Source organism: Siniperca chuatsi, linkage group LG12 (assembly GCF_020085105.1).
Source record: "Siniperca chuatsi isolate FFG_IHB_CAS linkage group LG12, ASM2008510v1, whole genome shotgun sequence".
NCBI classification, from domain to species: Eukaryota; Metazoa; Chordata; class Actinopteri; order Centrarchiformes; family Sinipercidae; genus Siniperca; species Siniperca chuatsi.
In genome coordinates, this window is record NC_058053.1 from 27075016 (window position 1) to 27097718 (window position 22703).

Below are 22703 nucleotides of genomic sequence, written 5' to 3' on the forward strand. Positions count from 1 at the left end.
ATTTATAAAATCATTGTGATTCGATCGAGAAGAGAAGTGTGCAGAGACATAGCTACACTTTTTGCCACTATTTTCTGTCCATAAATTAAACTGTAATCAGATTTAAGAGCCACATGATCTGACAGTGCAAAAGATCGAATTTAGTATCAGATAACACATGGAGTTTGGTTTAGAGAGCACCACCTAACCATTTTTTCTTCAGTGTGGGTATTAAATATCTTGTGTCAAATTCTTTCCTTGTGCTACTTTCACATGTACTGTATGTGTAACAAAATAAGCTCCCTCTAGTGGACTATCTATGGGGCATTAGTAAAAAAACATGGAGTTAATTATGAGCCTGTCCATCTGTGGATTTTAATAATTAATCTCAAAAATAAGATTTCTAAATAAAGTAACGTTCAGTGTTGTGTAAAGTCAAAATTACCCTCTCAAGTTAGTTTGAAAGTGCACACAAAAATATCAAATTCCCTTTACTAACATTGTTGTTTTTTAAAGAATAACTCTCGCCACCTGTAAATCCTCGACCCGATGGAGAGGTTCACAGGAATATTGTCAGCATCGTACCAGCGTCAGCGTTGGCAGCTGTGGTGATACAGCTTCGACCCACAGACGAGACATAATTGGCAGCGTCTCCTCTACTGACCTGCGTCTCCCTTTTCACCTACACAACCAATCACAGAGAAGTTTTAATAAGTGTGACCTTTCCTTCTTACCCAGATTCCCGCCCTGCCCTTTATGCCACACTGATCCTCTGTCTGTGTGTCTCTCTCTCCTTCAATCTCTGTCTTTATCAGTATGGATGGAGCAGACCTGTGTTTTGAGATTGTGAAGCGGGCAGATGCTGGCTTTGTCTATAGCGAAGCAGTGGCCAGGTGAGTTTTATGCCTTTGATTTTCTTCCTTACTCTCGTGCTGTTTTATTTTATGCTCTGTATTGGTCTTTTCAGCCATTACTTACATGTAAACAAACACTTAACTGTGATATAACAATAACTGTACGATGTGTTTTCCTCAGTCACTACATGAGACAGATCCTCGAGGCGCTACGCTATTGCCACGACAATAATGTAATCCACCGAGACGTCAAGGTATTTCTGACTTAAAATTCATTTTCTGGCTTTACTACAACCTTACATAGCCGAAGCTGCAAAGTGGCTGTTGCTGCCAGAGAGACGTATACTTTATGCTGTTGAGGCAATGCTAACAAATGAGGAATGACGGTGCATTGCAGAGACATGATTACCAAGCAAGACACAGTGTCATTCAAAGCACCCATAACCATACAGCCAGGTGCTGCCTCAACATCAGTCCCAGACCTGCACTTCTTGTCAGACCTGCACCACTTACAGTCAAGAACAGCAACAGTTAGAATTGCAGATGTAGACCTGCTGATGTCCGCCATCTACAGCAAAGGAACTTAACAGCTGCTGGAAATTGGTACCATCACCTCATAAACACTCAGTTGCCAGTTTAACACCTAGCTACAATGAATGCAGTCTAGCAGTCCTGCAATAAATGCTCCCGTCATGGAGGTTATAATGTTCGGTGTGTGTGGAAACTGTTTTAGAGGCGTGTTGATGATTGTTTTGGAGGATGTACTTTGTGGTGCTGGTGAATTGTATTGCGTTATAATGTCAGGTGTCTGTATTTTGTCCAACCCAGTGGAGGGCAGGCTAAATAACAGACACACCTCAGTGTAACACAATACAATTCAGCATCAAACTGCTGAATCAACACCTCAAACTGTTTAATCATCGATAATGAAAACCCTAAAATAATTCACATATCTGTTGACGAATGAGTATTGCTTCAGTCAGTTAACACTTACTGTAGACTCAAGTGTCAGAAGCTTGGGCCTGGGTGTTTGGAAAAACTAAAGTTAGAAATGTAATGTACAGAATCCTTAAAGCAAACACTTGGAGTTAGTGTTTAATATCTGCCGGAGGTTAGGGTAACATTACCATCTTGCATTTTTATTTTACTGTTCAACTGACCTAATGGATGGTAGATCTCAGAAACATGTGTAGTAAACTTGTACTGTTTTTAATATGTTCCTAGGATTCCCTGACAACAGTTTTGATACTAATTAAAACCTCAGAAACACACTAAAAGAAAACTGTAAAAAAAAGAAACTTCAGTTGTAACACTCGTTGTCTGTTGTGGTGCAAATGTTAAAATTGCAGCAGCTATTACTTTCTTTGCTTGTAGGTCACAACATGATTAGTCTTCATCTGCAGGTCTAAACTGCTGCTGCTGCTACTTTCTTTTCCAGTAGGTGGCGCCAGTTGGCATGTGTAGAGCTGCTCTGACAATGACTGCACAGAATCTGCTGCCTCCCAAACATGAATGAGTGAGCCTGCAATTCCAGCCAGGAGGTGTTTTGGATGTCAAAATGTCTCCACCTGAATATCTTGATAGTTGATTTCACCTTGCCTCGTCCTTACGTTTGACATTTTTCACATTTCACAGACAAAGAAATCAGTCAGCTTTCAACATCGGCTGTATTGATATCTCTTTTATTCCTCTGTCCTTCCTTGCTCTGTGTAGGATCCAGAAACGGTTCCTAGTATTGAAGCACTCCTATTTTGCCAGTGTGAAAAAAAGCAAGAGATAGTTTGTCCTTCATCACCTCACATCATTTTATCCTATCCTGTTGATTAGTCACAAATCAGCCGACAAGCTTCTTCAATACGACCCTGGTCTCAGTTCATATCCACTCGCTGATGAATATAAAACACTTAATTCAGGTGTCATTTATACGAAGTAAGGCAACTAATTACTATGAGTGCTCTGAATGAATGCCGCCTGCTGTGTGGTAGATGGCAGAAAACGGTGAACTGACAGCCAGCCTATAGTTTGCACGGTGGGAAATCCAGATGTCAAATATGAGATTTCCTCATATTTTCACTGCAGAATTAATATGTGAGGCCTTTTACTGCTTTCCCCTTCAATATCTCACCTTCGCGTCGGGTTTGTCTGTAGATATTTGATTATACGTGCGCATCTGTGTGAAAAGGTCAAAGCATTCGCTTGTGTCGGCGTGTCGGTTGTGTGATTGCACATCAGTATTTGTGCATTTGTGTCTGCTGCAGGTAACTATTGTGTCAGCCAGTTTTAACCAGCTCTTATAATGAGTAGAGCCAGCCTGGTCCCAGGAATAAAAAACCTCAAATAAGGCTTTGCATTCAAAGTGGCGTCTCTTGTCTCCTCCGTCACACTCGCCAACAAGCAGTGCAAAACACAGTTCCCTCGGCAGCCTCCCCATTTGTGAGTTTAATGGTTTTTATGCGATATTCACTGATCTCAACTGCAGTACTTCCTTTTATACGTATTTTACTGCCTTTTCCAAGAGACTCATAATGCGTATGATATGGCCACAGTCAGCTCCCAGCATGTGGATTACGATCTCTGTCCTCAGCATTGTGCTCAGGTATTAGTCACCGCAGCCTATACAGTCCTATCTCTCCGTCTTCAGTCGGCTGCTCTCCTACGCTGGATCCCTGCTGAATCACTGGCTTACAGTGGGCTCAGGCTCACTGTCTATATGCGAGTGATAGCCAGCCTGTGAGTTTAGAGGGGCACGCGATGATACAGCTGGCTGTTAACGGCTACCGTATGGCTGTTTCAGTGCAACTTCTGGTTATTAGAGTGATATCGCTCTTATTTTAACTCTGTGCAGCTCCTTTTTCCTTTATTTCCACCACCTGTTTGCCATAACTGTGACGCCACGTGCATTCCCTACATGCACTGACGTACCTCATCCTTCACACGTCACAAAATCACAACAGATCACATCGCCTTCACACAAATCAAAACCTCGATGCCAGATTCCACTCTCAAGGGCAGCGTTATCTCTCTTTGACACATGAAGAAGCCAGCATATATCTCGCTATACATCCCATTTTCTTTCCATGTACAGTTCTTTAAAAAACAAAAAGAAGAAGAAACTAGTAACAGTAACAATCAGAAGAGACGAAGGGGGGATTGTAAATTGCCACATAAAGAGTACGAGTAACATCTTAACAGGAAAAACATAAATCAGTTTACTCCAGAACAAAGTCTAGCTAACAATTCAGTATCTCCTCCACATCTGGATAAATCTCAAAGCCCTCATAACTGAAAAGTGTTGAAAATTAACCCACAGTCTTAATTTCTCTAAAATTGTGATAATTGGAGGAAAAACTTAAATATTGGAGAAGCATTTTCCTTCCATGATAACAAAATACTGACTTTCTGCTAAAGAGTCCCAGCAGCAACCTCGATATGTCAACCGATTCTCCCCCCGCGGGCAGCAACGTTCGATTGAGCTCACTTTGCTGGCAGGATGTCGATTAATAATGTGACACTGTAGTTGAGTCTTTCTGTCAAAGATTGTGTCAGGCATTGTGTGTGTGTGTGTGTTACTGTTAACTTGTCGCCCACAGAGAACACTTTTCACAGGACACTCAAAATCAAAAAAACAGACTTCCTCCTCTTGCGGGAAGCATTTCAGCTAGACATCCACTCTCACATACCTCTCTCATCTCAGCAACAATAACGTTTACTGGAAGTGAGAATGAAGTTGTAAACCATCACTTCCTATGCCAGAAGGTGCACTGGTTTGACCATTTAGAAGTACTTTGCCCATGTTACTGTAGTTCTTGGCTGGTTTCATTTTATGGTATTAAAAAAAATACATAATCAGTCAATTGATTATTCAATTGGATTACATAAGATTAATCAGCAACTATTTTGATAATTAATCACTTTTGTCATTTTTTTCTAGCAATAATGCCAAACATTATCTGCTTCAGCTTCTCAGCTGAGAGGATTTGCTGCTTCTCTTTGTCTTGTGTGATAATAAACGGAGTATTTTTTGCTTTAAGAGTGTTAGTCGGATAAAACGAGAAATGTGAAGATATTGATTTGGGCTTTAGGAAACTGTGAAAGGCATTTGTCACCAAAAACTATGAAAGTTTCATCCCAGATATTGATGAAATTTAGTTTGTGTATTTGGTACAGCAGCTACTCTAACTGGGGCCCATCTTTCTGTTTTCTCCATTTCCTATTTTGTCTTCTAACAGCTGTTGCCGGCTGCAGTAAACTCAAGGCAGAAGTCTCTTTTCTGATTGGTTCACACGGCCTGGTATACGTTTCTCAAAGCTGGGAACACACGTGCTTATTTATGGGGAGGTCATGTGACCTGACACACCACATCCACCACAGATATCAGATTAAAAAAAGACAATCTTTGGTGCAAAGTTAGCAACGGCGTCAACTAGCTTACAACTAGCGTATAACTAGCTTATTAACATTATTTGCAGTTGTGTAATACTAATTAAAATACAGCTTTTCACTCAACTATGTAATATACTGTTAATATAATTTGGAATAATTAGCTTGTTACACAGTAAGAAGCCCACGTCAGGGTTTCCACTCTGCATTTTGGATGTTGAAATATTGTATTAGCACATTTTGAACAGCCACTAACTTCTGTTACGATATCGTATCGTTAGAACCACATCATAAAACACAAATACCAACACATTCTGACCTTTCTCCACATGACTATTATTACAGTAACATAACCAGCTGATCCCAGAGCTGCAGGACAGCTGATCTAATAATCAGGATGTCAGTCCTTTACGCTGGACGTTAGATTATAAAACTGGTCAGATATTTGATCAAATGTAGGTAAAGATGATCACAAGCAGCGGATTTACATGAGACACATCCCTCCTTCTGGTGCAGACAAAGTCAGACCACTTCCTTGTTGCTGAAATGCATATGTTCAACACATACAAGAAATCATTACATATACAGTAACAAGAAGACAGACGGTCGATCCCTGAAAAATAAGCATCATTATAATAATCAGTACTATCAAAATGGAAACAGCTGAGAGGCAAAAGTAGTTGAAATTTCTTCTCAGAAGATGTTTTTTCAATAATAGTTTAAAACTAGACACTATTTTCTTAAGTAATCTGTCGAGGGAGTGAATTTAACTCATGCGTTGCTTGATATGTGCCCGTACGCTGGATTGAATATGTTCTCGTTTTGGGCACACTGTAGGAGTTTGATCAGTGAGGTACAAATGCAGCTTTGACATTGGCCCTTGGTGGTTTTCACTTCTATTATCTCCATTTAACAGTGACTCTGTGAGCTTCTGTCTCCGGCTTATCAGATGTACTGCCCGAGATTTATGCCCTTTACAAGGGACACACGGCGGGGGGGGGCACACACAAAACAGCACATGCACGCATACACATGCAGTGCATTAACAAAAAGGCCGCCCTTGTTGAATATGGATCAGCTCGAGTGTGCCACAGCTTTCCATGCATGAAAGTCACTGAATTCATTTAAATCCTGATGTTCATAAATCACTGTGGTGTCTCGTTATTTATCTTCCTCCTCACTTCATCACAGACCTCCACCGGTGACAGCAGCACTGGTGTGTTTGTGTTTGTGTGTCTATTTCTGTGGCTGTGTTTGCCTTTGGCCCTCTCACTGCTACAGACAGTGAATGCAAATGCACCGCAAACTGATGCACAAGTTTTGAGCGCCAGTGCTCGGTTTGAAGGCGAACTTTCTTTTCTGAGACTTCTCACACAGCCAGTGTTTGTGCTATAGCATACTGTTTATGTTGAAGTGATGCTGAATGTTTGATCTGAAGAACAGATCCTGACGTTGTGTTGAGCAATCCGAGGAATCCACACGGCAAAACTTTTGATGTAAACATAAATGAATAGAGAGTCACGCTGGCGCAGACCTATACCTTACCTCACAACAATAGCATTTCTTTTTTGAGGGGCTCTCCTGTCAGATGCTCCGAACACAAGAAACAGCGGGCTTTACCTCTGTGAATTTTATTGTTTGGCTTCCTAAAATATAACATAGTGTCTCTGCAGGAAGCCCGAAACTTTGCACAAACATCAGCGTTCATATCTTCTAGTGGCATTTCTGCTTGTCATGTTAGAGGGAAATTGTACTCCGTGGTTAAACTCTGTGTGTGCTGATGTGTTGAAATGTTCTAATTTAAGAAGCCGGTGTTCATACATCTACAGTACAGATGACCATAGCTGTTCTGGTTACAGTTTCACAGTTGTCTAAAAGTGCATATCAGGATGTGTGATTCTGAACACAACTCATCTTGTGTTATACTGTAGCCTCTTTTTAGTCTTTAATTAGCAAATAACTGCTTCCTTTGGCTTATTGTGCATACAGAATGTGGTCCTTGGGGGGTATTTACTAAGGATTTTCAGCTCTTTGTAGGCGCTAAACAGTCAAATTGCGTTTGTCCTTATGTAGTTAAGGCCCGCACTGAGCTTTTGCACTGGGGGGAAAAAAGGAAGAAGCAGCACCACTGAAAAGATCAGGTGTTCCTGTTCAGAGGTGCAAAATATGGGAGGAGGAAATGGAAGTTCGTACAAATAGTCGCTGCACCTGATTTATCACCGCTGTGACAGACAGACATGAAGTCTGAAATTTAACTTCTGAAAAAAGCAGTTTGTTTTATCGGACACACATGGAGGGTGAGAGACTGTAGCCGGCTCGAAAAGGTCACAGAGAGAGAGAGACGTTGAAATTTGAAGATGCATTATGAAATTACTGTACTGAAGCTCTCCACACAGCAAAACAAAAAAAGAGTAGCGATGAGCAGCCTGTTATTTTTCCACACAGCTGTACCTTACTCTTTCCTGCAGTGGCCTGCTGCTTATTTAATGCAGTTTAATGCAGCAGCTCCAGTCCAGTGCGATATGATTGAAGCAGTCACTGATACTCATTGCTATATTATTCTGATGTGATGTGTGTGTTTTACAGTTAATATGTGTTTACAGGAATAATCTAGTCAAATGAGTTTGACTCAGTTTTACCACACACTTATTTTTCATGACTTACTCAATAACTGATCTTTTTGTTGAGCTGACAACATCAGGCTATCGGGCGGAATTGAATAAATCTGTCTGTGCGCTTACATGTCAGTCCTTGGCTTCGTCGAGCCTGGCTGCAGAGCAAATGCCACATTTTACATATAAATAGGTACAAGTGAGGGAAGACTCTTTTCCCCCCCTGAATACTTGAATACAGCAGTTTTTACAGGGAGAAATGGCTCCGGTCCACTCGGACCTCTTTGTGATACACGCAGAGGACTTTAAGCAGCGTTGTTAGTGCTGTTTGTGTAATGATGGGTGGCTGTACGGCAGAGCTAATAGCTTCTTTAATGGCATCCAGTGGGCCTCGAGGTGTCGACCCATGAAATTCTGACATTGGGGTTTCACAGTCACACACGCTCACAGTCACAAATATGCATGCCACACACTCACACACAAAGATCTGCGTACATTTGTACACATACTGCTGGTTTTAAATGCGTCTCAGTTGTCCAGGTTTGATGGCAAAATTACACCTTTGTGTACCACGGTGGTTGTCACATTAACTTTTGTTGTTATGTAATTGCAGCTGTTTTTGTTTGGCTGTCTGTCTGATCTAAGCAGAGTTGTTGTCTAACTGTCCAAACTGTCTTAAAGAGCCAAAGTGACAGACACAGCGTCTTGTGTTGGGCAGCCGTCTCTATTTTAATATTGTGCTTTTGTCGCTGTCCGAGATTCCCAATGCCACATATCCCTTTATTACATGTGTATATGTGATTTCTGTGCTGCGAAGCAAGCAGATCTGAGCTGCGTCATTAATAATTCACTTGCAGTGCATGCACGCGATTGGACAAAACCTGCTGGACAACAAATATCAGACGACAGTCCGTCAGATGCTGCTCTTGACACAAAAATAAAAATTTGGGTAAAGATGCAATTATATTATTTATTGTTTTCAGGTCTGTATCCATGAATCTAAATGTTATTTTCAGTCGGGTTAAGCCATTATAATACTGACATAATCATGAAGGTGTCGTTTGCTAAGTTGATGTAAATGCAAAGTCAATGTTTTTATTTTATTTTATTTTAACCCTGAGTTTGTGTCCACCCGCTTCTGACACCAAACTTTTGAGTGGAGATGAGACTTTTTTTTATGTATTCCTCCAGCTACAGTATAATACAAGCAGCAAACGGCTCAAACAGCGGCCCATAACTCAGCACTAGGCGTCGGACGATAGCACATTGTGCGAGTCTGTTCTTTCTTACATGATAATTCCTGTATTTTTTACATCAGGCTCTATTTTTCACTTCTCTACCAAGATGTCAAGTGGTACAGACAACAATTTCATCAATTGCATCAGTATATATAATTTACCCCTGACTGAAGAAATACAGGAATTATCCTTTAACAAAAATAAAGTCTAACTGGGCTTTTCAAGTCACTCATGTGAGGAAAGTCACGATTATCCCGATAATGGAAATTCACCACGATCAACTTATTCCACTCTTGAGTGTTTTTTATCCCGATCCACGATAAAATCGTTTATCGCACATTATACTGTTGGGATTTACAATGGTTAAAGGGGGGCACCCACCCATCAGAATTATCAAAGATAATCATAAATAACTTTAATGAAAGTCCTCAGGGACACCGTTCTTCTTAAAGAAGAGAAATGATAGCCAATTGATTGATTGAGTCTCATAAAATAAACTATCAATTTGGAACTCAGATTAATAATGAAATTAATAACTATAACCAGAATTACCACCAATAGCTAGTAGGTTGAAGGATTTCAACATAGAAGAAGTTGGCAAATTACTCACTCTTGTGAAACATTAAAGAAGCCAGCATAATTATACACAAGCATTTATTTAACAGATAAACAAAGCAAAAACACACAATGTGAAGTCTAACTCTAAATACACTAAACTACAGAACAACGAGTGTGTGAATGTGTGTGTGTGTGTGTGCGCAGGTCTGGGTGTGCGCCAAATGTGTGTGTGTGTGTGTTTCTTTGTTCCGCCTCCGTATGCCTCGCGTGCACAAGCATGAACACACGTGGTCAGAAACAAAGGAACATGTGAAGCGGAAGCTTTAAAGTTTCTCTCTGTGTGTGTGTGTGTGTGTGTGTGTGTGTGTGTGTGTGTGTGGTTGTCTTTAAAGAGCCACACTAAAGGTGCATGTGTGTGATTTAGGATAACGGTGCCAAGTTAAAAGGAGTTAGTTAGCATGTAAAGACTCTGTCTGTGTGGAGCGTAACATAAACTAACCACGGAGAAGATCACAACAATAAAACGTCAATGAACATGTCACATGTACACAAGGTAAACAGACCTTTGCTTAGCTGTATACACTGTTACTCTGTGCTATGCCCAGCTGTTACGTTACCCGTCCGTCGGGAGGGAAAGAGAGGAGGCTTTGGTGCTGCTGTTAGCTGCCGGTCAGTCTGTTGTAGACGAGCCAAGCTGGGAAGAATTGTGGTTCCGCTGTGCAGCATCCGCTTGTAGAGGTCGGAGGAAGCCGGTCGCTCCACCTGTGGCTGTCCTTACAGAGTTAACAGCTCGGCGTTAACCTGCCTGTTAGCATGTGAAGTTAGCTGGCAGGCTTTGTGTGTGGCATCCGTTTGCGCTAAACTTTGTTGCAGAGCTGTAAGAGGCCTTCGCAGCGCTTTGCTAGATCAGGAGACTTCGCTTCTGCTGCCAGGAGGAGAGAGTTCAGGTGGGTGTCTGCCGCAGTGAAGGATTCCAGGAGAAAGTGGGAGAACAAATGATCACCTTTTTATTTACCTAGTGACATCCGTCACATCAGTCTCCTAACAAAAGTTAACAATCACCCGAATGAATGAATTCATCTGTGGAGTCCCAACAATACGGTTTAAACATCAGGCTTCTTTCAAAAGAAGAATTTGCCGACTACAAAACACTTTCATGACTTGAATCCACAGTAGCGGTTGCCACATTTCCATCCCCCAACTGTCCAGCCTTCTGATTTGTACTTTCTGCAACTGACCAACACCTTTGTTTGCTTCCACGGTTGTTCTGGTTGCACCTTAAAAGACCGAGGGTTTGATGACGGAAGGTCTTGTCTAACAGGAAGTACATCAAAGGGTCAGTTGAAGCTCTCAATGCAGCCAGAAGCAACAGGCAGTTCTTCAGCTTGAGAAAGAGGAGAGACGAACTCGTCATCACATGTTCTTTGTAGCCATGCAATCTGCTATAAATCAGGAAAGTAGTAAAGAATAATATTTATTCGCATTAAGGTGAAATTTAGTCACCTCGATGAAGGCGGAGAGTGGATGACAGTGGTTGCAGATGTTGGGGCCAGGTGAATATGTCAGCTGACGTTGATCACGGGCCAGAAAAATGAAGATTGGTTTGAAGATATGGAACGGCAGCAGACAAACTGAAAGAACAACCTGGGGAGGAGTTTGTTAAAAAAGACAGACAGTCCTGGCTATTATTATGGGAAGCCAAGTGAAATATGGATGATGCTGGTTTTATGAAATGGATTTATGTTTGCCCCAGGAGATGGGAATTAATTATGGTTGAAAATGCAATAAACATACTTTGAAACTGACAAAACAAAGTCATTATTTTAGAGTATAATATAACTCATAGCCACCTGGATGACCACGATGTTTCGGAGCACCCTGCCCAGCAGGCTGTGGGAGGTGGTGACGTTTGTGCTGCGACGTGAGCGTCTGATATGCCTCAACACTGTCACGTAGGACAGCAGCACCAGCAGGTAAAACACAAAGAAAATGGTTATAACAGGCACAGTGAAAGCTGCAGACAGACTGCCCCCTATTTCCACTGCAGGGCTGTAGCACACCTCCACATATCCTCCTTCCTCAGCTAGTCCACCTTCGCCGGCTTCGTTCACCGAGTAGTAAACTGTCACTGGCACAATGCCCCCAACCGCCACCACCCACACTGTGAAACACACCCTGCTGGCAAAGGAGGTCTTTGTGAGACAAGTGAAGAAACCGTGTGGCAGCAGTGTTGTGCAGGCGCTCGGCCTGGAGGCGTGGGTGTGCCGGATAAGGGCGGCAAAGCGGCTGAGGGCCACCCAAGTGAGGATCATGAAGCTTATGTAGATGTTAATGTAGAGCAGTGGGGTGATACCGTGCAGGACCAGCTGACACAGGAGGCCACTCAGTGTCCAGACTGAGCCCCAGGCATAGTAGGCTGCGAGGAAGGGCGTGGTGAGGGACAACACCAGATTGGAGATACTCAGATGGGACAGATAAATGTGGGTGGGGGAGGTGGTGGAGATGCGCTGCAGGAACACCCACAAAGACAACGCGTTTCCTGGGAGAGCGGTGAGGAAGAGGAGTGTGTAGACGGAGGGCAGGAAGAAGAGTGTGGCAGCGGTTGGGCAGAGGGCGGAGAAGGAAGAGTTATCCGGTGGAAAAGTGCACGGTGTATACTCCATTTGATCTGTAAGAATACAAAAGTGATGGATGAGAGAGAGAGGACAGAGAAGCTACGCAACTCCAACACAGAAACATATCGAAGACCTTCATTCAGTAAGTGATTAAGGTTACCAGTTTCATGTGTCACATCCAGTCTTTCAAAGGGGATATGATCATGATAGATATACAGAATGGGTATCTTCATTTTTAGCTTGATATACGTATTTTTTTTTTTAAATACTCTGCACATAAACACAAAAGCGTCAATATATTTCAGCATTTAAGAATTTAGATTTTGATTGTCACTAATATAATCAATCCCTCGCTCCTATTATTCCCGTATTAGTGTCCTTGAGCGAGACACTGAACCCCGAATTGCTCCCCATACGTGTAAGAAAGTGTAAGTCACTTTTGGCAAAAGTGCCAAATTCATGTAATGTTATGTAATATTTTAACAACAATGTTTGAACACCTAATGTTCATTTAAGTCAATAACAAGTCATTATTTTAATGATATTACAAGTGATAACATTTTACATTTGGCAAATTAGAGTACATATCCATCACAGATCAATGTTGCTGTTATACATACCACTGACGGGAGCTCTGATGAGATCATTCAAAGGCATCAACAACAGCAATACTTCCACAAATTAAATATTCACAGATGAAGGTCAGAACAATGGTTAATACCTGGCTCAATACAAAGCTTTTCTGTAACTTCCTTCTTGTCAAACTAGAAGTTTATGGTTTAAACAGCTCAGCTGGTCTGTTTGTGGCTGTGGTGTTCTCAAATATACTAAATTTGTTCCGCTTCCTCAATTACCATACGTGATAAATGTGTGACTAGTACAATGTGATCAGCTTGGGGAAAGGAAATGAGGGTAAATAATGAGGGTTGTGGTACTATATGTTTGTGTATTTTAATAAGCTCTAAAAACTCATAAACTCATTTTGCAATCCTCCTTTTCAAGGTTTGATGTGTTTTTTTTACTTCAACTTGATAGAGTGAGTTTTTGTGTTTCCTCACATATCAGAATCAGAAATACTTTATTGATCCCCGAAGGGAAACTCTTTGTTACAGTAGCTCGTCTTTACGTCAGTGCACACAGGAGAAAGTACTAGCAAACGATATGATACACTATAAACACTATAAAACAGGTCAGAAATAAATTAAGTATCATGTCGGTATAAGTATAAGATAAACTAAGTGTCGAGTACCAAGTGGGTTTACTGGTTGATGATGAAGGTACAGTATAAACACAATGTAACTAATTATGTAATAAATAATAGTAATAAGCGGAGGTGCATGTACTGTCGAGAGTAATTGAGGTAGTATCTGTAACAATAAATAAGAAAAACTAACAAGGGAAAACTAATATTGCACGGGAGTAGGAATCCATCTTTCTGTTTCTACTCTGAGACCCCCTTCTCCATTTCAGCTTATTTTTGCTTTACAACCAAAATCCTCATTCCCCCCGAGTCGTATCTACACAGAAGAGATACCTAGTGATCTACTTGATGGTCAAATGTCTTAACACTGTCTGTATTTGTTCTGCCTTGGGATGGCGCTGTTGCTCTAGTTTCTAGCTGAGACGCAAAGAGAGTTGGGTTTTTGTCAAGGGCTTAAATTTCTCTCTTTCCTCTCGTCATACTGTAGAATTTACATTGATTGTCACACAGAACTATTTAAATTCTCATTTATGACAAAAACATGACTTAGCCCACTGGTATATGCTTTGGGAAAAAAATAATTCACATCAGTTTAAAGTCTAGACACAGTACTTGGTAGGAGTACATGTTATTTACATATCAAAAAAGCTGTGACATTTACAAAGAGTGGTGTTTTATCAGTAAAGCTCCGTGCTCTCATCTCAGTAAAAGCTTCTCTGTAAGCTTGTGATCATTATCAGAATTTGTCATGAAAGTTCAGGCTTTGATGTAGTCTGCAAAGTGCCCATCTTCTTTCCTTCGAATTTGCCTGAATATCTCACATTGTGTTTGCTTGGTGAAAAATGGCACACTCATCGTCTGTAGGGGCACTTGTCCAATGTTTTTATTTCAGCAGAACCTGATCACAGATTTAAATACATACATTCTTAAAAAACCTATGGGTGATCCCAATTTTATAATTGTTGCTGCTGCTCTATCTGTTCAACTATCACAGGTTACACTACATTAATACAGTGGCAAATATGTAAATGAGCTGGTGCTTAACCACACAAAAAGTCCCTGATCAAGTTCAGGGTTTCTTCTAGGACTGAAATGATTAATCATTAAGTTAATAGACAGACATTTTAACAGTCACCAGTTTTGATTAATAGTCATTAATCAAGAAAAAACACTATAAACATTATCTGGTGCCAGCTTCTCCAATGTGAGTGTTTGCAGCTGTTCTCTGCTTTACTTTGTAAATTGAATATTTTTGAGTTTTGGACAAAACAAGCAATTGAATGAAACATTTTTGAACATGCTAGCAGCACGGCTCTATTGATGGCAAATGTGGGTCTGTCGTTCTGTTGATCCACCACTTTGGTCCAGACCGAAATATCTCAACAGCTATTGGATGGATTGCCATGAAACGTGGCACAGATATGTGTGGTGCCAAGAGAACGGCTTTGGTGATCTTTTCCTGTGGTGCCACCAGCAGGTCGGTTTTCACTTATCCTGTTAAAGATCTCAAGATCTCCCAGATGGATTAATGCAAAATTTGGTACAGATAGTCATGGTGCTCAGACAGTGCATCCTAATGACGTTGGTGATCCTCTGACGTTTCCTCTAGCGCCATCATCAGGTAAAAATTTTCCAATACTTTGATTTTTGACCAAATACCTGCAAAACTAATAACATGCATTACATTCCCATCAGCCTCAGCTGTACTTTGTCTTGTATGCTTATTAGCAGATGCTAGCATGCTAACACATTAAACTAAGATGGTGAGCATGGTTAATATTATACCTGCTAAACATCTACATCAAAGTACTGACATTGTGAGCATGTTGCCATGCTAGTTTTAGCATTTAGTACAGCCTCACAGAGCCGCTAGCGTGGCTGTAGACTTGTTCACTATTTTCTGGCATTCTGTGAGCTAAACGATTCATTGATTAATTGAAAAAAGACATATTATTCGTAATGAAAATAATACACCTTTTTATTTTGTGTGTGAAATCACAAAATAATTGTTTAATTGTGCATACAAAGAGTCATGTTTATCACTTTATTAAAACGAAATGTATCCACTTGTTACGTCATAAACTCACCACTCATAGCACTTGATTGTTCACAAAGTTTGGTGTAAATTACCTGGTACAATGCGATGCATTCATATTCATGCTTTCAATACGGAATTATTGGATTGCATGTGTGAAGGGGCGTCACACTCAAGGTTTTCCCTATTCAGCAGAAATACTGTATTGTGCTATCTCAGAGTTTACTGTTTGTGTTGCTATCTTGTCCAGTTGTTGAGATCTTGAGCAGACTTGGCCACTAGTGCCTCTACACCCATTGGGAAAGAAATAGAGCAAATTTTATGTTTGATTTTATGCATGATTGAAAATGACGCCTCTGCAAGATCAGTGACCCAATAATGCCAAGAAATATACATATACGAGAGCCCTAAGTTTTTTGCAACCTTGCTTATGTAGCTACTAAAGCATGAAGCCATACTAAAACTGTTTAAAAATACAGTTACAGTACAAGGTGCAACTCGGCCTTCTTCCAATCCTGCTAATGTTATCACCTGTACCATACACAACAGGTAGCTGTTACTCTAATCTCACCACGTAGCTAAAATAGAGGGTTGTTGCTTAAAGTAAAGGGACATGGTTAGCAGTAAGATGCAGTTAACATAGCAAGTTTTAGCAAATAAATGACACAATCAGTATACAAGGTTAGCTAACTACTATCATAAATGTTGTTTATTCGCTCGGGCAGGATAATCAAACTGATGATGTTACTACAAGACCATTTTTCACTGATGATGAAGAGATGTATAATAAAGGATACTCCCGTTAAATTTGTTCCTGCATCGTTTTCCTCGCTGTGGTTTCAGTGGTTGCCATGGTAACACAACAAGCTGTGGTGGCAAAGTGGGAAATTACAGCTATTGTCGACAACACTCACTCTCCTAGCCGCTGCTGCCCTGTTCCGCGGCGGTATGGTTGCTGGCATGTTCACATTGGAGACGACTGAGGCTCGCTGTCTCAGAGTACCTTTACAGCCCAGCTGGACTGGATTCAGTAGCTTTCTTGTCCTTCAAATGTCTGGCTAAGTTGATGTTTGCCTGTCCTCTGTCCGTCCTCCCATTCTTATCGTCCCACTCAGCAGTAGAGCTGCTCCCGCTGACTCCAGCAACATCTCGCACACAAAACATGTTGCTCACCAAGCGCAGCACCTCCTTCCTCACTGAAGAGGATAAGAGGAAGTACATCACAGGATCCAGGCAGCTGTTGAGGGCAGAAAATAGCAAAGCCAGCTCATTGGCTTTGTCAGCCACATTCTGCCAGAAACATGAAGTGTCTGTGATCTGGGTTTTTATGTAAAACATCCTGACCATGTGATAGGGGACGAAACAGACGGTGAAGAGAAAGAGGATGAAGAAGGACTTCCGGGCAGTTTTAGTGTAGCGGGACGCGTTGGGCAGGTCTGGTTTCTCTTGGGATGTTCTCAGAAGCTTGAGGGCAATCTTTACATAAGACACCACCAGAGAGATGAATGCGAGCCAGAAGACAACCAGCACAAAGATGTTGATGTAGGCTTTCCATTTTTTATGATGGAGCGGCTTGTAGTGGAAACACCTGGAAACACCAAACATGTCATGTCAGCTCAAACGGCTCATGCTGGGATTTCTGACCAAAACAGTAAGACTCAATAAATAGATAAGAAAGTTTGATTAAAGGTGTCACCAACCTCTTCAGCTCTTGGTCATTCTTTGACATCAGGAGTGGCAAAGTTAAGGCAGAGGCCATAATCCAGATGACTGCGCAGAGGACACTGCTCCACTTTGTGGATCGCAGTCTGTGCTGCACCCCTTTACTACGATGGATCTTCAGGTAGCGATCCACGCTGATCAACCCCAGCAGCGTGACACTAATATACATGTTCATGTAGAAGAGGACACCCACTATTTTACACAAGGTGGGACTCAGGTTCCACACGTTACCTTGGCTGTGGTAGAGTATCCTGAATGGCAGGCATACCACCAGCAGCAGGTCTGCGAAAGCTACATTTATGAGAAACACCCGCACAGAGTTCTTCTTAGAGTGAACACAAAAGAAAACCCACAGAGCCACCAGGTTCCCAGCTAGACCCAGTACGAAGATTATAGAGTAGAGCACCGCCAAGGGGCTTTGCAGTGCACCATAATCCACACAAGTCTGTTGGGGGTCAGGGGTTGTGGTCAGGTTCATCTCGCTGGTCTTTATGGTGATGAGGAAAAGGGAGCTGTTTGGAGTCTAGATGGTGGTTGTGGCAGGCGTGGTGGAGATGTTTTTCATCATGGTGGTTTTAGTGATCCTCAGCCCTGCACATGGGAAGGAAACAAAGGTGAAATATTTTGGATTTACTGTTGCGTGTTTGGGTAGTTTTTTTTTTGCTTCACATGGGAAAGTTTTGGACTCATTAGTGCAGGTTCGTGTGATAGCCGAGGTCCAGCTGTATGGATTAGCCCTAAATCAGCATTAATCCTACCCTCAATAATCACGTAAGACACCAGCTGACCACCATACCAACAGAAATTGGAAAGCCCCAGAAAGAACAGCATTCCTAACTCGGTACAGGTTAACCGACCTGAACTTTCTATGTCCTATCATGAATTACGTGAAAGAGATGAGTTTGCGGTCGCACAAAACTCATGATTCCTAGTGTTGTAATGCACCCAACCAGTTAAACAGCCCTAGTTACATGCTCACTCTGTTCACTGCAAGGAGTTCATATCAAAAGAAAAGGAAAATATCTTGTTTTGCTCAAGTGGAACTTGTCAAAGTACTCACCTACTCATTGAAGTCCATTTAAAAAAAACAAAAACAAACATTTACTCTCGTTTCTTCTTGCATGTGCTTGTGTGAAAGAAAAGGATAACCACACACACACACACACACACACACAGTGCTGGAGAATAGTAGCTTTGCAGTCCTTTTCTTTTCCTCCGAGTCACTCCAGTATATTCCCTCAAGTTTAATCTGTAGTAAAGACTCTCCAAATTTGCTGTCCTGAAAAGATCGTTTCCTTCTTTCACTGCCTACTCAAATTTCTGCTGTTGTCTATCTTTCAGTGACCAAATATTCAAATGAAAATAGCGCTGCGTAGCGTCTGCTTCTTTCTTTTGTTTCCTCTCTGTCCATCCTCCCTACATGCATGAGAAGTGTGCCCTCCCAAGCGCTGCTGTTGAAAGTAGACGGAGAAATGTGCAGAATGTGACAATGTTGTACAGAGAAAACTTCTAGCTGTGGTCAACCCCCCCTTTCCTTAAAACCACTATGCAGAACTCGAGCTGCGAGAAAGACAGGGCAGGGCTTAGTGCAGACTTTCTGATTACACACATGAGGGAAAGCAGTGGGATCACAGAGCATGCTCCACTTGTATATACACAATATGCTTTCCACTTTGGGCTCTGATTATAATATGGAGGTATCTGCTGAGTGTAGCCAACTGTGAAAGAAAAAGGCTCCCAAAATACCACTGTATGCCCTCACAATAATTAAAGCGATGAGTAAAGCAAGGCCAAGGTTTAAATTGCCACACAGGAGACATTAGTGGTGTCAACCTTTCGAGCTACATTTGTAGGCAAACAGTCGAGGGAATCATAAACCTGCTCTTGAATGTTAATCATACCATCACATTATGAAACCTTGGGTCAGAGCAGAGGCATTATTAATGGGCATTGTTGAGTGTGCCGTACACAAAATCAGATTTACACATTGAGTTAAATAACCGGCCTAGAAACTTAATCTTCTCCTAAGTGAAGGTTTCAAATTTGTGTTTTTGATGCTCAGTATCCTGCCCACTCGTACTCTTTTCATTTGACCTCTTCACGTGTCTATGAGAGTTTAAAAAACAAAAAAGTTAGTAGGATGACTGTGTGCTAATACATGACATGTTTGAATTATACATTTCAAAACTAAATAAACTGAGATTGACCAGCAGTTTTAGGCCAACACGGGCAATAAAAGAATGTGCGCAGCAAAAATGAAAATTTCAACATCTCCATTTTCATGACAATCTGCAGAGGATGTTTATTGTGTGATACATTCAAAGTCATGCACACACACACACACATACAGGTGCACATGCAACAACACTTTTTTACACGCTTTGACGGATGAGAAACTACTTGCAACCACAAATGCTGTACATGAAATGAGCTATGAGGGAATCCAAAGAAAGGGAGAGGATGTGAAACTTAAGGCAAACTAGAGAAGTCATGGTTGAGTTACTAAATTACTAAAATTTATTTGCAACTTCATTTATTTCTACTTGAGCAATGGCTGTATATTTTTTTTTATAATTCTATTATGTCAAGAAGAAAACATCTTAGAAACAAAACATAAGAAATTGTATGAAATGACTAAATTTTAACTAAAACAAATTGACATTCTACTTAAGAAATAAAACCTAAAGAGTATATCACCGGTTCTTCTCCTATAATCCTCCGACAGTGTAGGTTATTTGTGTGTGGTCGTGGTGGGTGATGGTTTGGGTGTGTCTTGCACATGTGATTTTTGTTATTTATAGGAGGGTGTCGCTCTTTAATTAGCAAAATACGACCATCAAATCATCTGTCTTCTCTTCTCTCGTTCTCAGCCTCACTGTGTGCTGCTGGCGTCCAAAGAGAACTCGGCTCCGGTGAAGTTGGGAGGGTTTGGAGTGGCTATCCAGCTCGGAGAGTCGGGACTGGTGGCAGGAGGTACATACTAGACACGTGAATAGTCATTGCAGTCCTCCTCGCTATTTTTGTTAGAAAAAAAAAAAATATATGTATGTATGTATGTACAGTGGTGTGCAAAAATGTTTGCCCCCTTCCTGATTTCTAATTTTTTTGCATGTTTGTCACACTTGAATGTTTCAGATCATCAAACAAATTTAAATATTAGTCAAAGATAACACAAGTAAACACAAAGTGCAGTTTTTAAATGAAGGTTGTTATTATTAAGGGAAAACAAAATCCAAACCTACATGGCCCTGTGTGAAAAAGTGATCGCCCCCTAAACCTAATAACTGGTTGCTCCACCCTTAGCAGCAACAACTGCAACCAAGCGTTTTGCGATAACTTGCAATGAGTCTTTTACAGCACTGTGGAAGAATTTTGGCCCAGTCATCTTTGCAGAATTGTTGTAATTCAGCCACATTGGAGGGTTTTTGAGCATGAACTGCCTTTTTAAGGTCATGCCACAGCATCTCAATAGGATTCAGGTCAGGACTTTGACTAGGCCACTCCAGAGTCTTCATTTTGTTCTTCTTCAGCCAAAGCTGCAAAATTAAGTTCTCGTTTTGAACCTAGACGTGAAAAAGTGGTTCTAGTTCTTTAACTTTTATTAGGAATTAGGAAACAAACCCACAGTAAAGCTTTGTTTCCTCTTTTTTATATACTCTCATAAAGTGCAATATATTTTCTAGGGGAGCACTTTGCATCATTAGGAATACAAAGACGTATTGTCACAGGTAGGAAGCCAAATCTGAGAACTACTCCTTCCTTTTTCTAGTTCAGAGACGGTAAAAATATAAATAAACAAAGAATGTTGACGTCTCAATAAGCATACTCGTGTGTAGTTTTGCTTGTGTGTGCATACTTTTACATCTTCATTTTAAAAATACACTGTCTTCACCTGATTTCATAAGCGATGCACCCACACCACTCTGACTTTGTGACCCCAGGTCGGGTAGGAACTCCCCACTTCATGGCCCCAGAGGTGGTGAAGAGAGAGCCGTATGGTAAACCTGTGGACGTGTGGGGCTGTGGAGTCATCCTCTTCATCCTCCTCTCAGGGTGTCTGCCTTTCTACGGCACCAAGGAGCGTCTGTTTGAAGCCATCTGCAAGGGCAAATACAAGGTCAGGAGTTTATTCAAAGGACCTCCAAAGTCTTTCAAAAAGTCTCAGATGTGTGATTTCATACACCCATTAAACACGAGAGTCCCCACCTTAAAAGGGATAATGTTATACAGCTGAGTTTTAATTTGAACTAGTCCTTCATTAAGCTGAACAGCAGAGACACAGACTGAAGTGATTATGTCATCTATCCTAGAGAGTACTGCCAACAGTCGCGGTAGGTTTCTGTCATATGGACACGTGTTCTGATGCACAGCTGGAAGCCCTACATTCAAATAATACACATTTGGATGAAGCTCTCGGCTGTCAGTGGAGCACCTCTGACACCCTGATTTGAAATCTCGTTGTCGATTTCCTGCTTGTTTGTGTTTATGTACATTTACTTGTCTACAATCGCTCACTGTAATTAGAGCAGCGTAGAATCTATTTTAAAGTGCGTTTGACCTTTTAAAGGAATATATCAGGTTTTTGAGAGATTAGTTGATTGGTCTGTTTGCACATTAATGGACAGTTTTATTATAAACTTGTATGTTATTATCATAGTTTTGGCCATAGTTTCTACCTGTAAAATAACATTGTGCTCTCCGAGTAAATGGCTGAGATCTGGGAACACAGCGACATTGTTAAATAGTTGTCAGATGGAGCAAAGGAACATGAGCAGTCAGGTTTTAAACAAACTTCCACATTGGTGCTACTTCTTTGGAAAAGAAAACAAGGCGAACTGTAAGATTTTTTACCCAAACTGCCTGTTGTGAACATCAACTTTCCGGTTCAACTATTATATAACTATATACTAGTTGTAGTTGTAGTCACACACAGTATCACGTCAGCCTTGTAACTCCAAGTTGGAGATATTGTGAATTTCTGACACCGACGATATCTCCCACTTGGTGAAATGAACTACGGACATGTCGACAAAGTGTTGGCAGAATGGACCACCGCTGGCAGTTACATCAAAATAAAATCCTACATTAACACTAATTCAATCGATTCAGCTAATTTAATTAGAGCTATACACTGTTTGTTTGTATCTGGTTTCACTTGGTAACAAACTGCTACAAATGCGTAACAATAGGAGCTAATTTAGGCTGTTTATCTGGTGTGACTACAAGGTTAGCATGAAGGCTAACCACTTTGGAATAATGCATGAACACTCCCAAGTCAGAACTACTGACGTTTTGGGTGCGCTTTCTTTTGTTTTTTTTGTTTTTTAATTTACCCTATTGTTACCAGATATCAGCAAATAATTGCCGCAGCATTATTATTACTAATAGGAACGATGGCCCATACTACAGAAATGTAATCCAAGTTGTAATAAATGGGAATGATCCTTTAAGTTAGGGACAATGAGGCTTGGTGGTCTAAAGTGCATACTGTAAATCATTCCTTCTCTTT

The 22703-nt window shown here is 41.1% G+C and overlaps 3 protein-coding genes across 24 annotated transcripts in view; 1 reads left to right on the plus strand and 2 right to left on the minus strand.

Annotated features, from left to right (window-relative positions):
* The window catches only part of caska (calcium/calmodulin-dependent serine protein kinase a), a 120588-nt gene that overhangs the window by 59043 nt on the left and 38842 nt on the right, over nucleotides 1-22703 (plus strand). For 19 of the 20 annotated variants that reach the window (XM_044216257.1, XM_044216256.1, XM_044216260.1 and 16 more), the window contains exons 4-7: nucleotides 795-872; nucleotides 1015-1087; nucleotides 20065-20167; nucleotides 21136-21311. In XM_044216257.1, the coding sequence (XP_044072192.1) occupies nucleotides 795-872; nucleotides 1015-1087; nucleotides 20065-20167; nucleotides 21136-21311 (430 nt within the window). Of the gene's footprint in view, nucleotides 1-794; nucleotides 873-1014; nucleotides 1088-12264; nucleotides 12379-20064; nucleotides 20168-21135; nucleotides 21312-22703 lie in introns of those variants that run through there. The other variant, XM_044216275.1, reaches the window with a different exon arrangement.
* On the minus strand, nucleotides 9948-13366 carry LOC122885332 (probable G-protein coupled receptor 82). Its single transcript, XM_044216279.1, has 4 exons — nucleotides 12857-13366; nucleotides 11472-12289; nucleotides 11125-11265; nucleotides 9948-11005 (listed from the first exon to the last, which is right to left on the minus strand). The coding sequence occupies exons 1-4, from the start codon at nucleotides 12891-12893 to the stop codon at nucleotides 10763-10765; spliced, it is 1239 nt and encodes a 412-aa protein (XP_044072214.1). The 5' UTR covers nucleotides 12894-13366; the 3' UTR covers nucleotides 9948-10762.
* Nucleotides 15398-21222, minus strand: gpr34b (G protein-coupled receptor 34b). 3 transcript variants are annotated; one of them, XM_044216282.1, is made up of 4 exons: nucleotides 18255-18918; nucleotides 17173-17785; nucleotides 16817-17060; nucleotides 15398-16709 (listed from the first exon to the last, which is right to left on the minus strand). In XM_044216282.1, the coding sequence occupies exons 2-4, from the start codon at nucleotides 17670-17672 to the stop codon at nucleotides 16584-16586; spliced, it is 870 nt and encodes a 289-aa protein (XP_044072217.1). In that variant the 5' UTR covers nucleotides 17673-17785; nucleotides 18255-18918; the 3' UTR covers nucleotides 15398-16583. The 3 variants fall into 3 exon arrangements, with proteins under 3 accessions (XP_044072217.1, XP_044072216.1, XP_044072215.1); XM_044216281.1 differs by lacking the exon at nucleotides 18255-18918 and adding an exon at nucleotides 21087-21222 and having other exon boundaries at nucleotides 15398-17060; XM_044216280.1 differs by having other exon boundaries at nucleotides 15398-17060; nucleotides 18255-18825.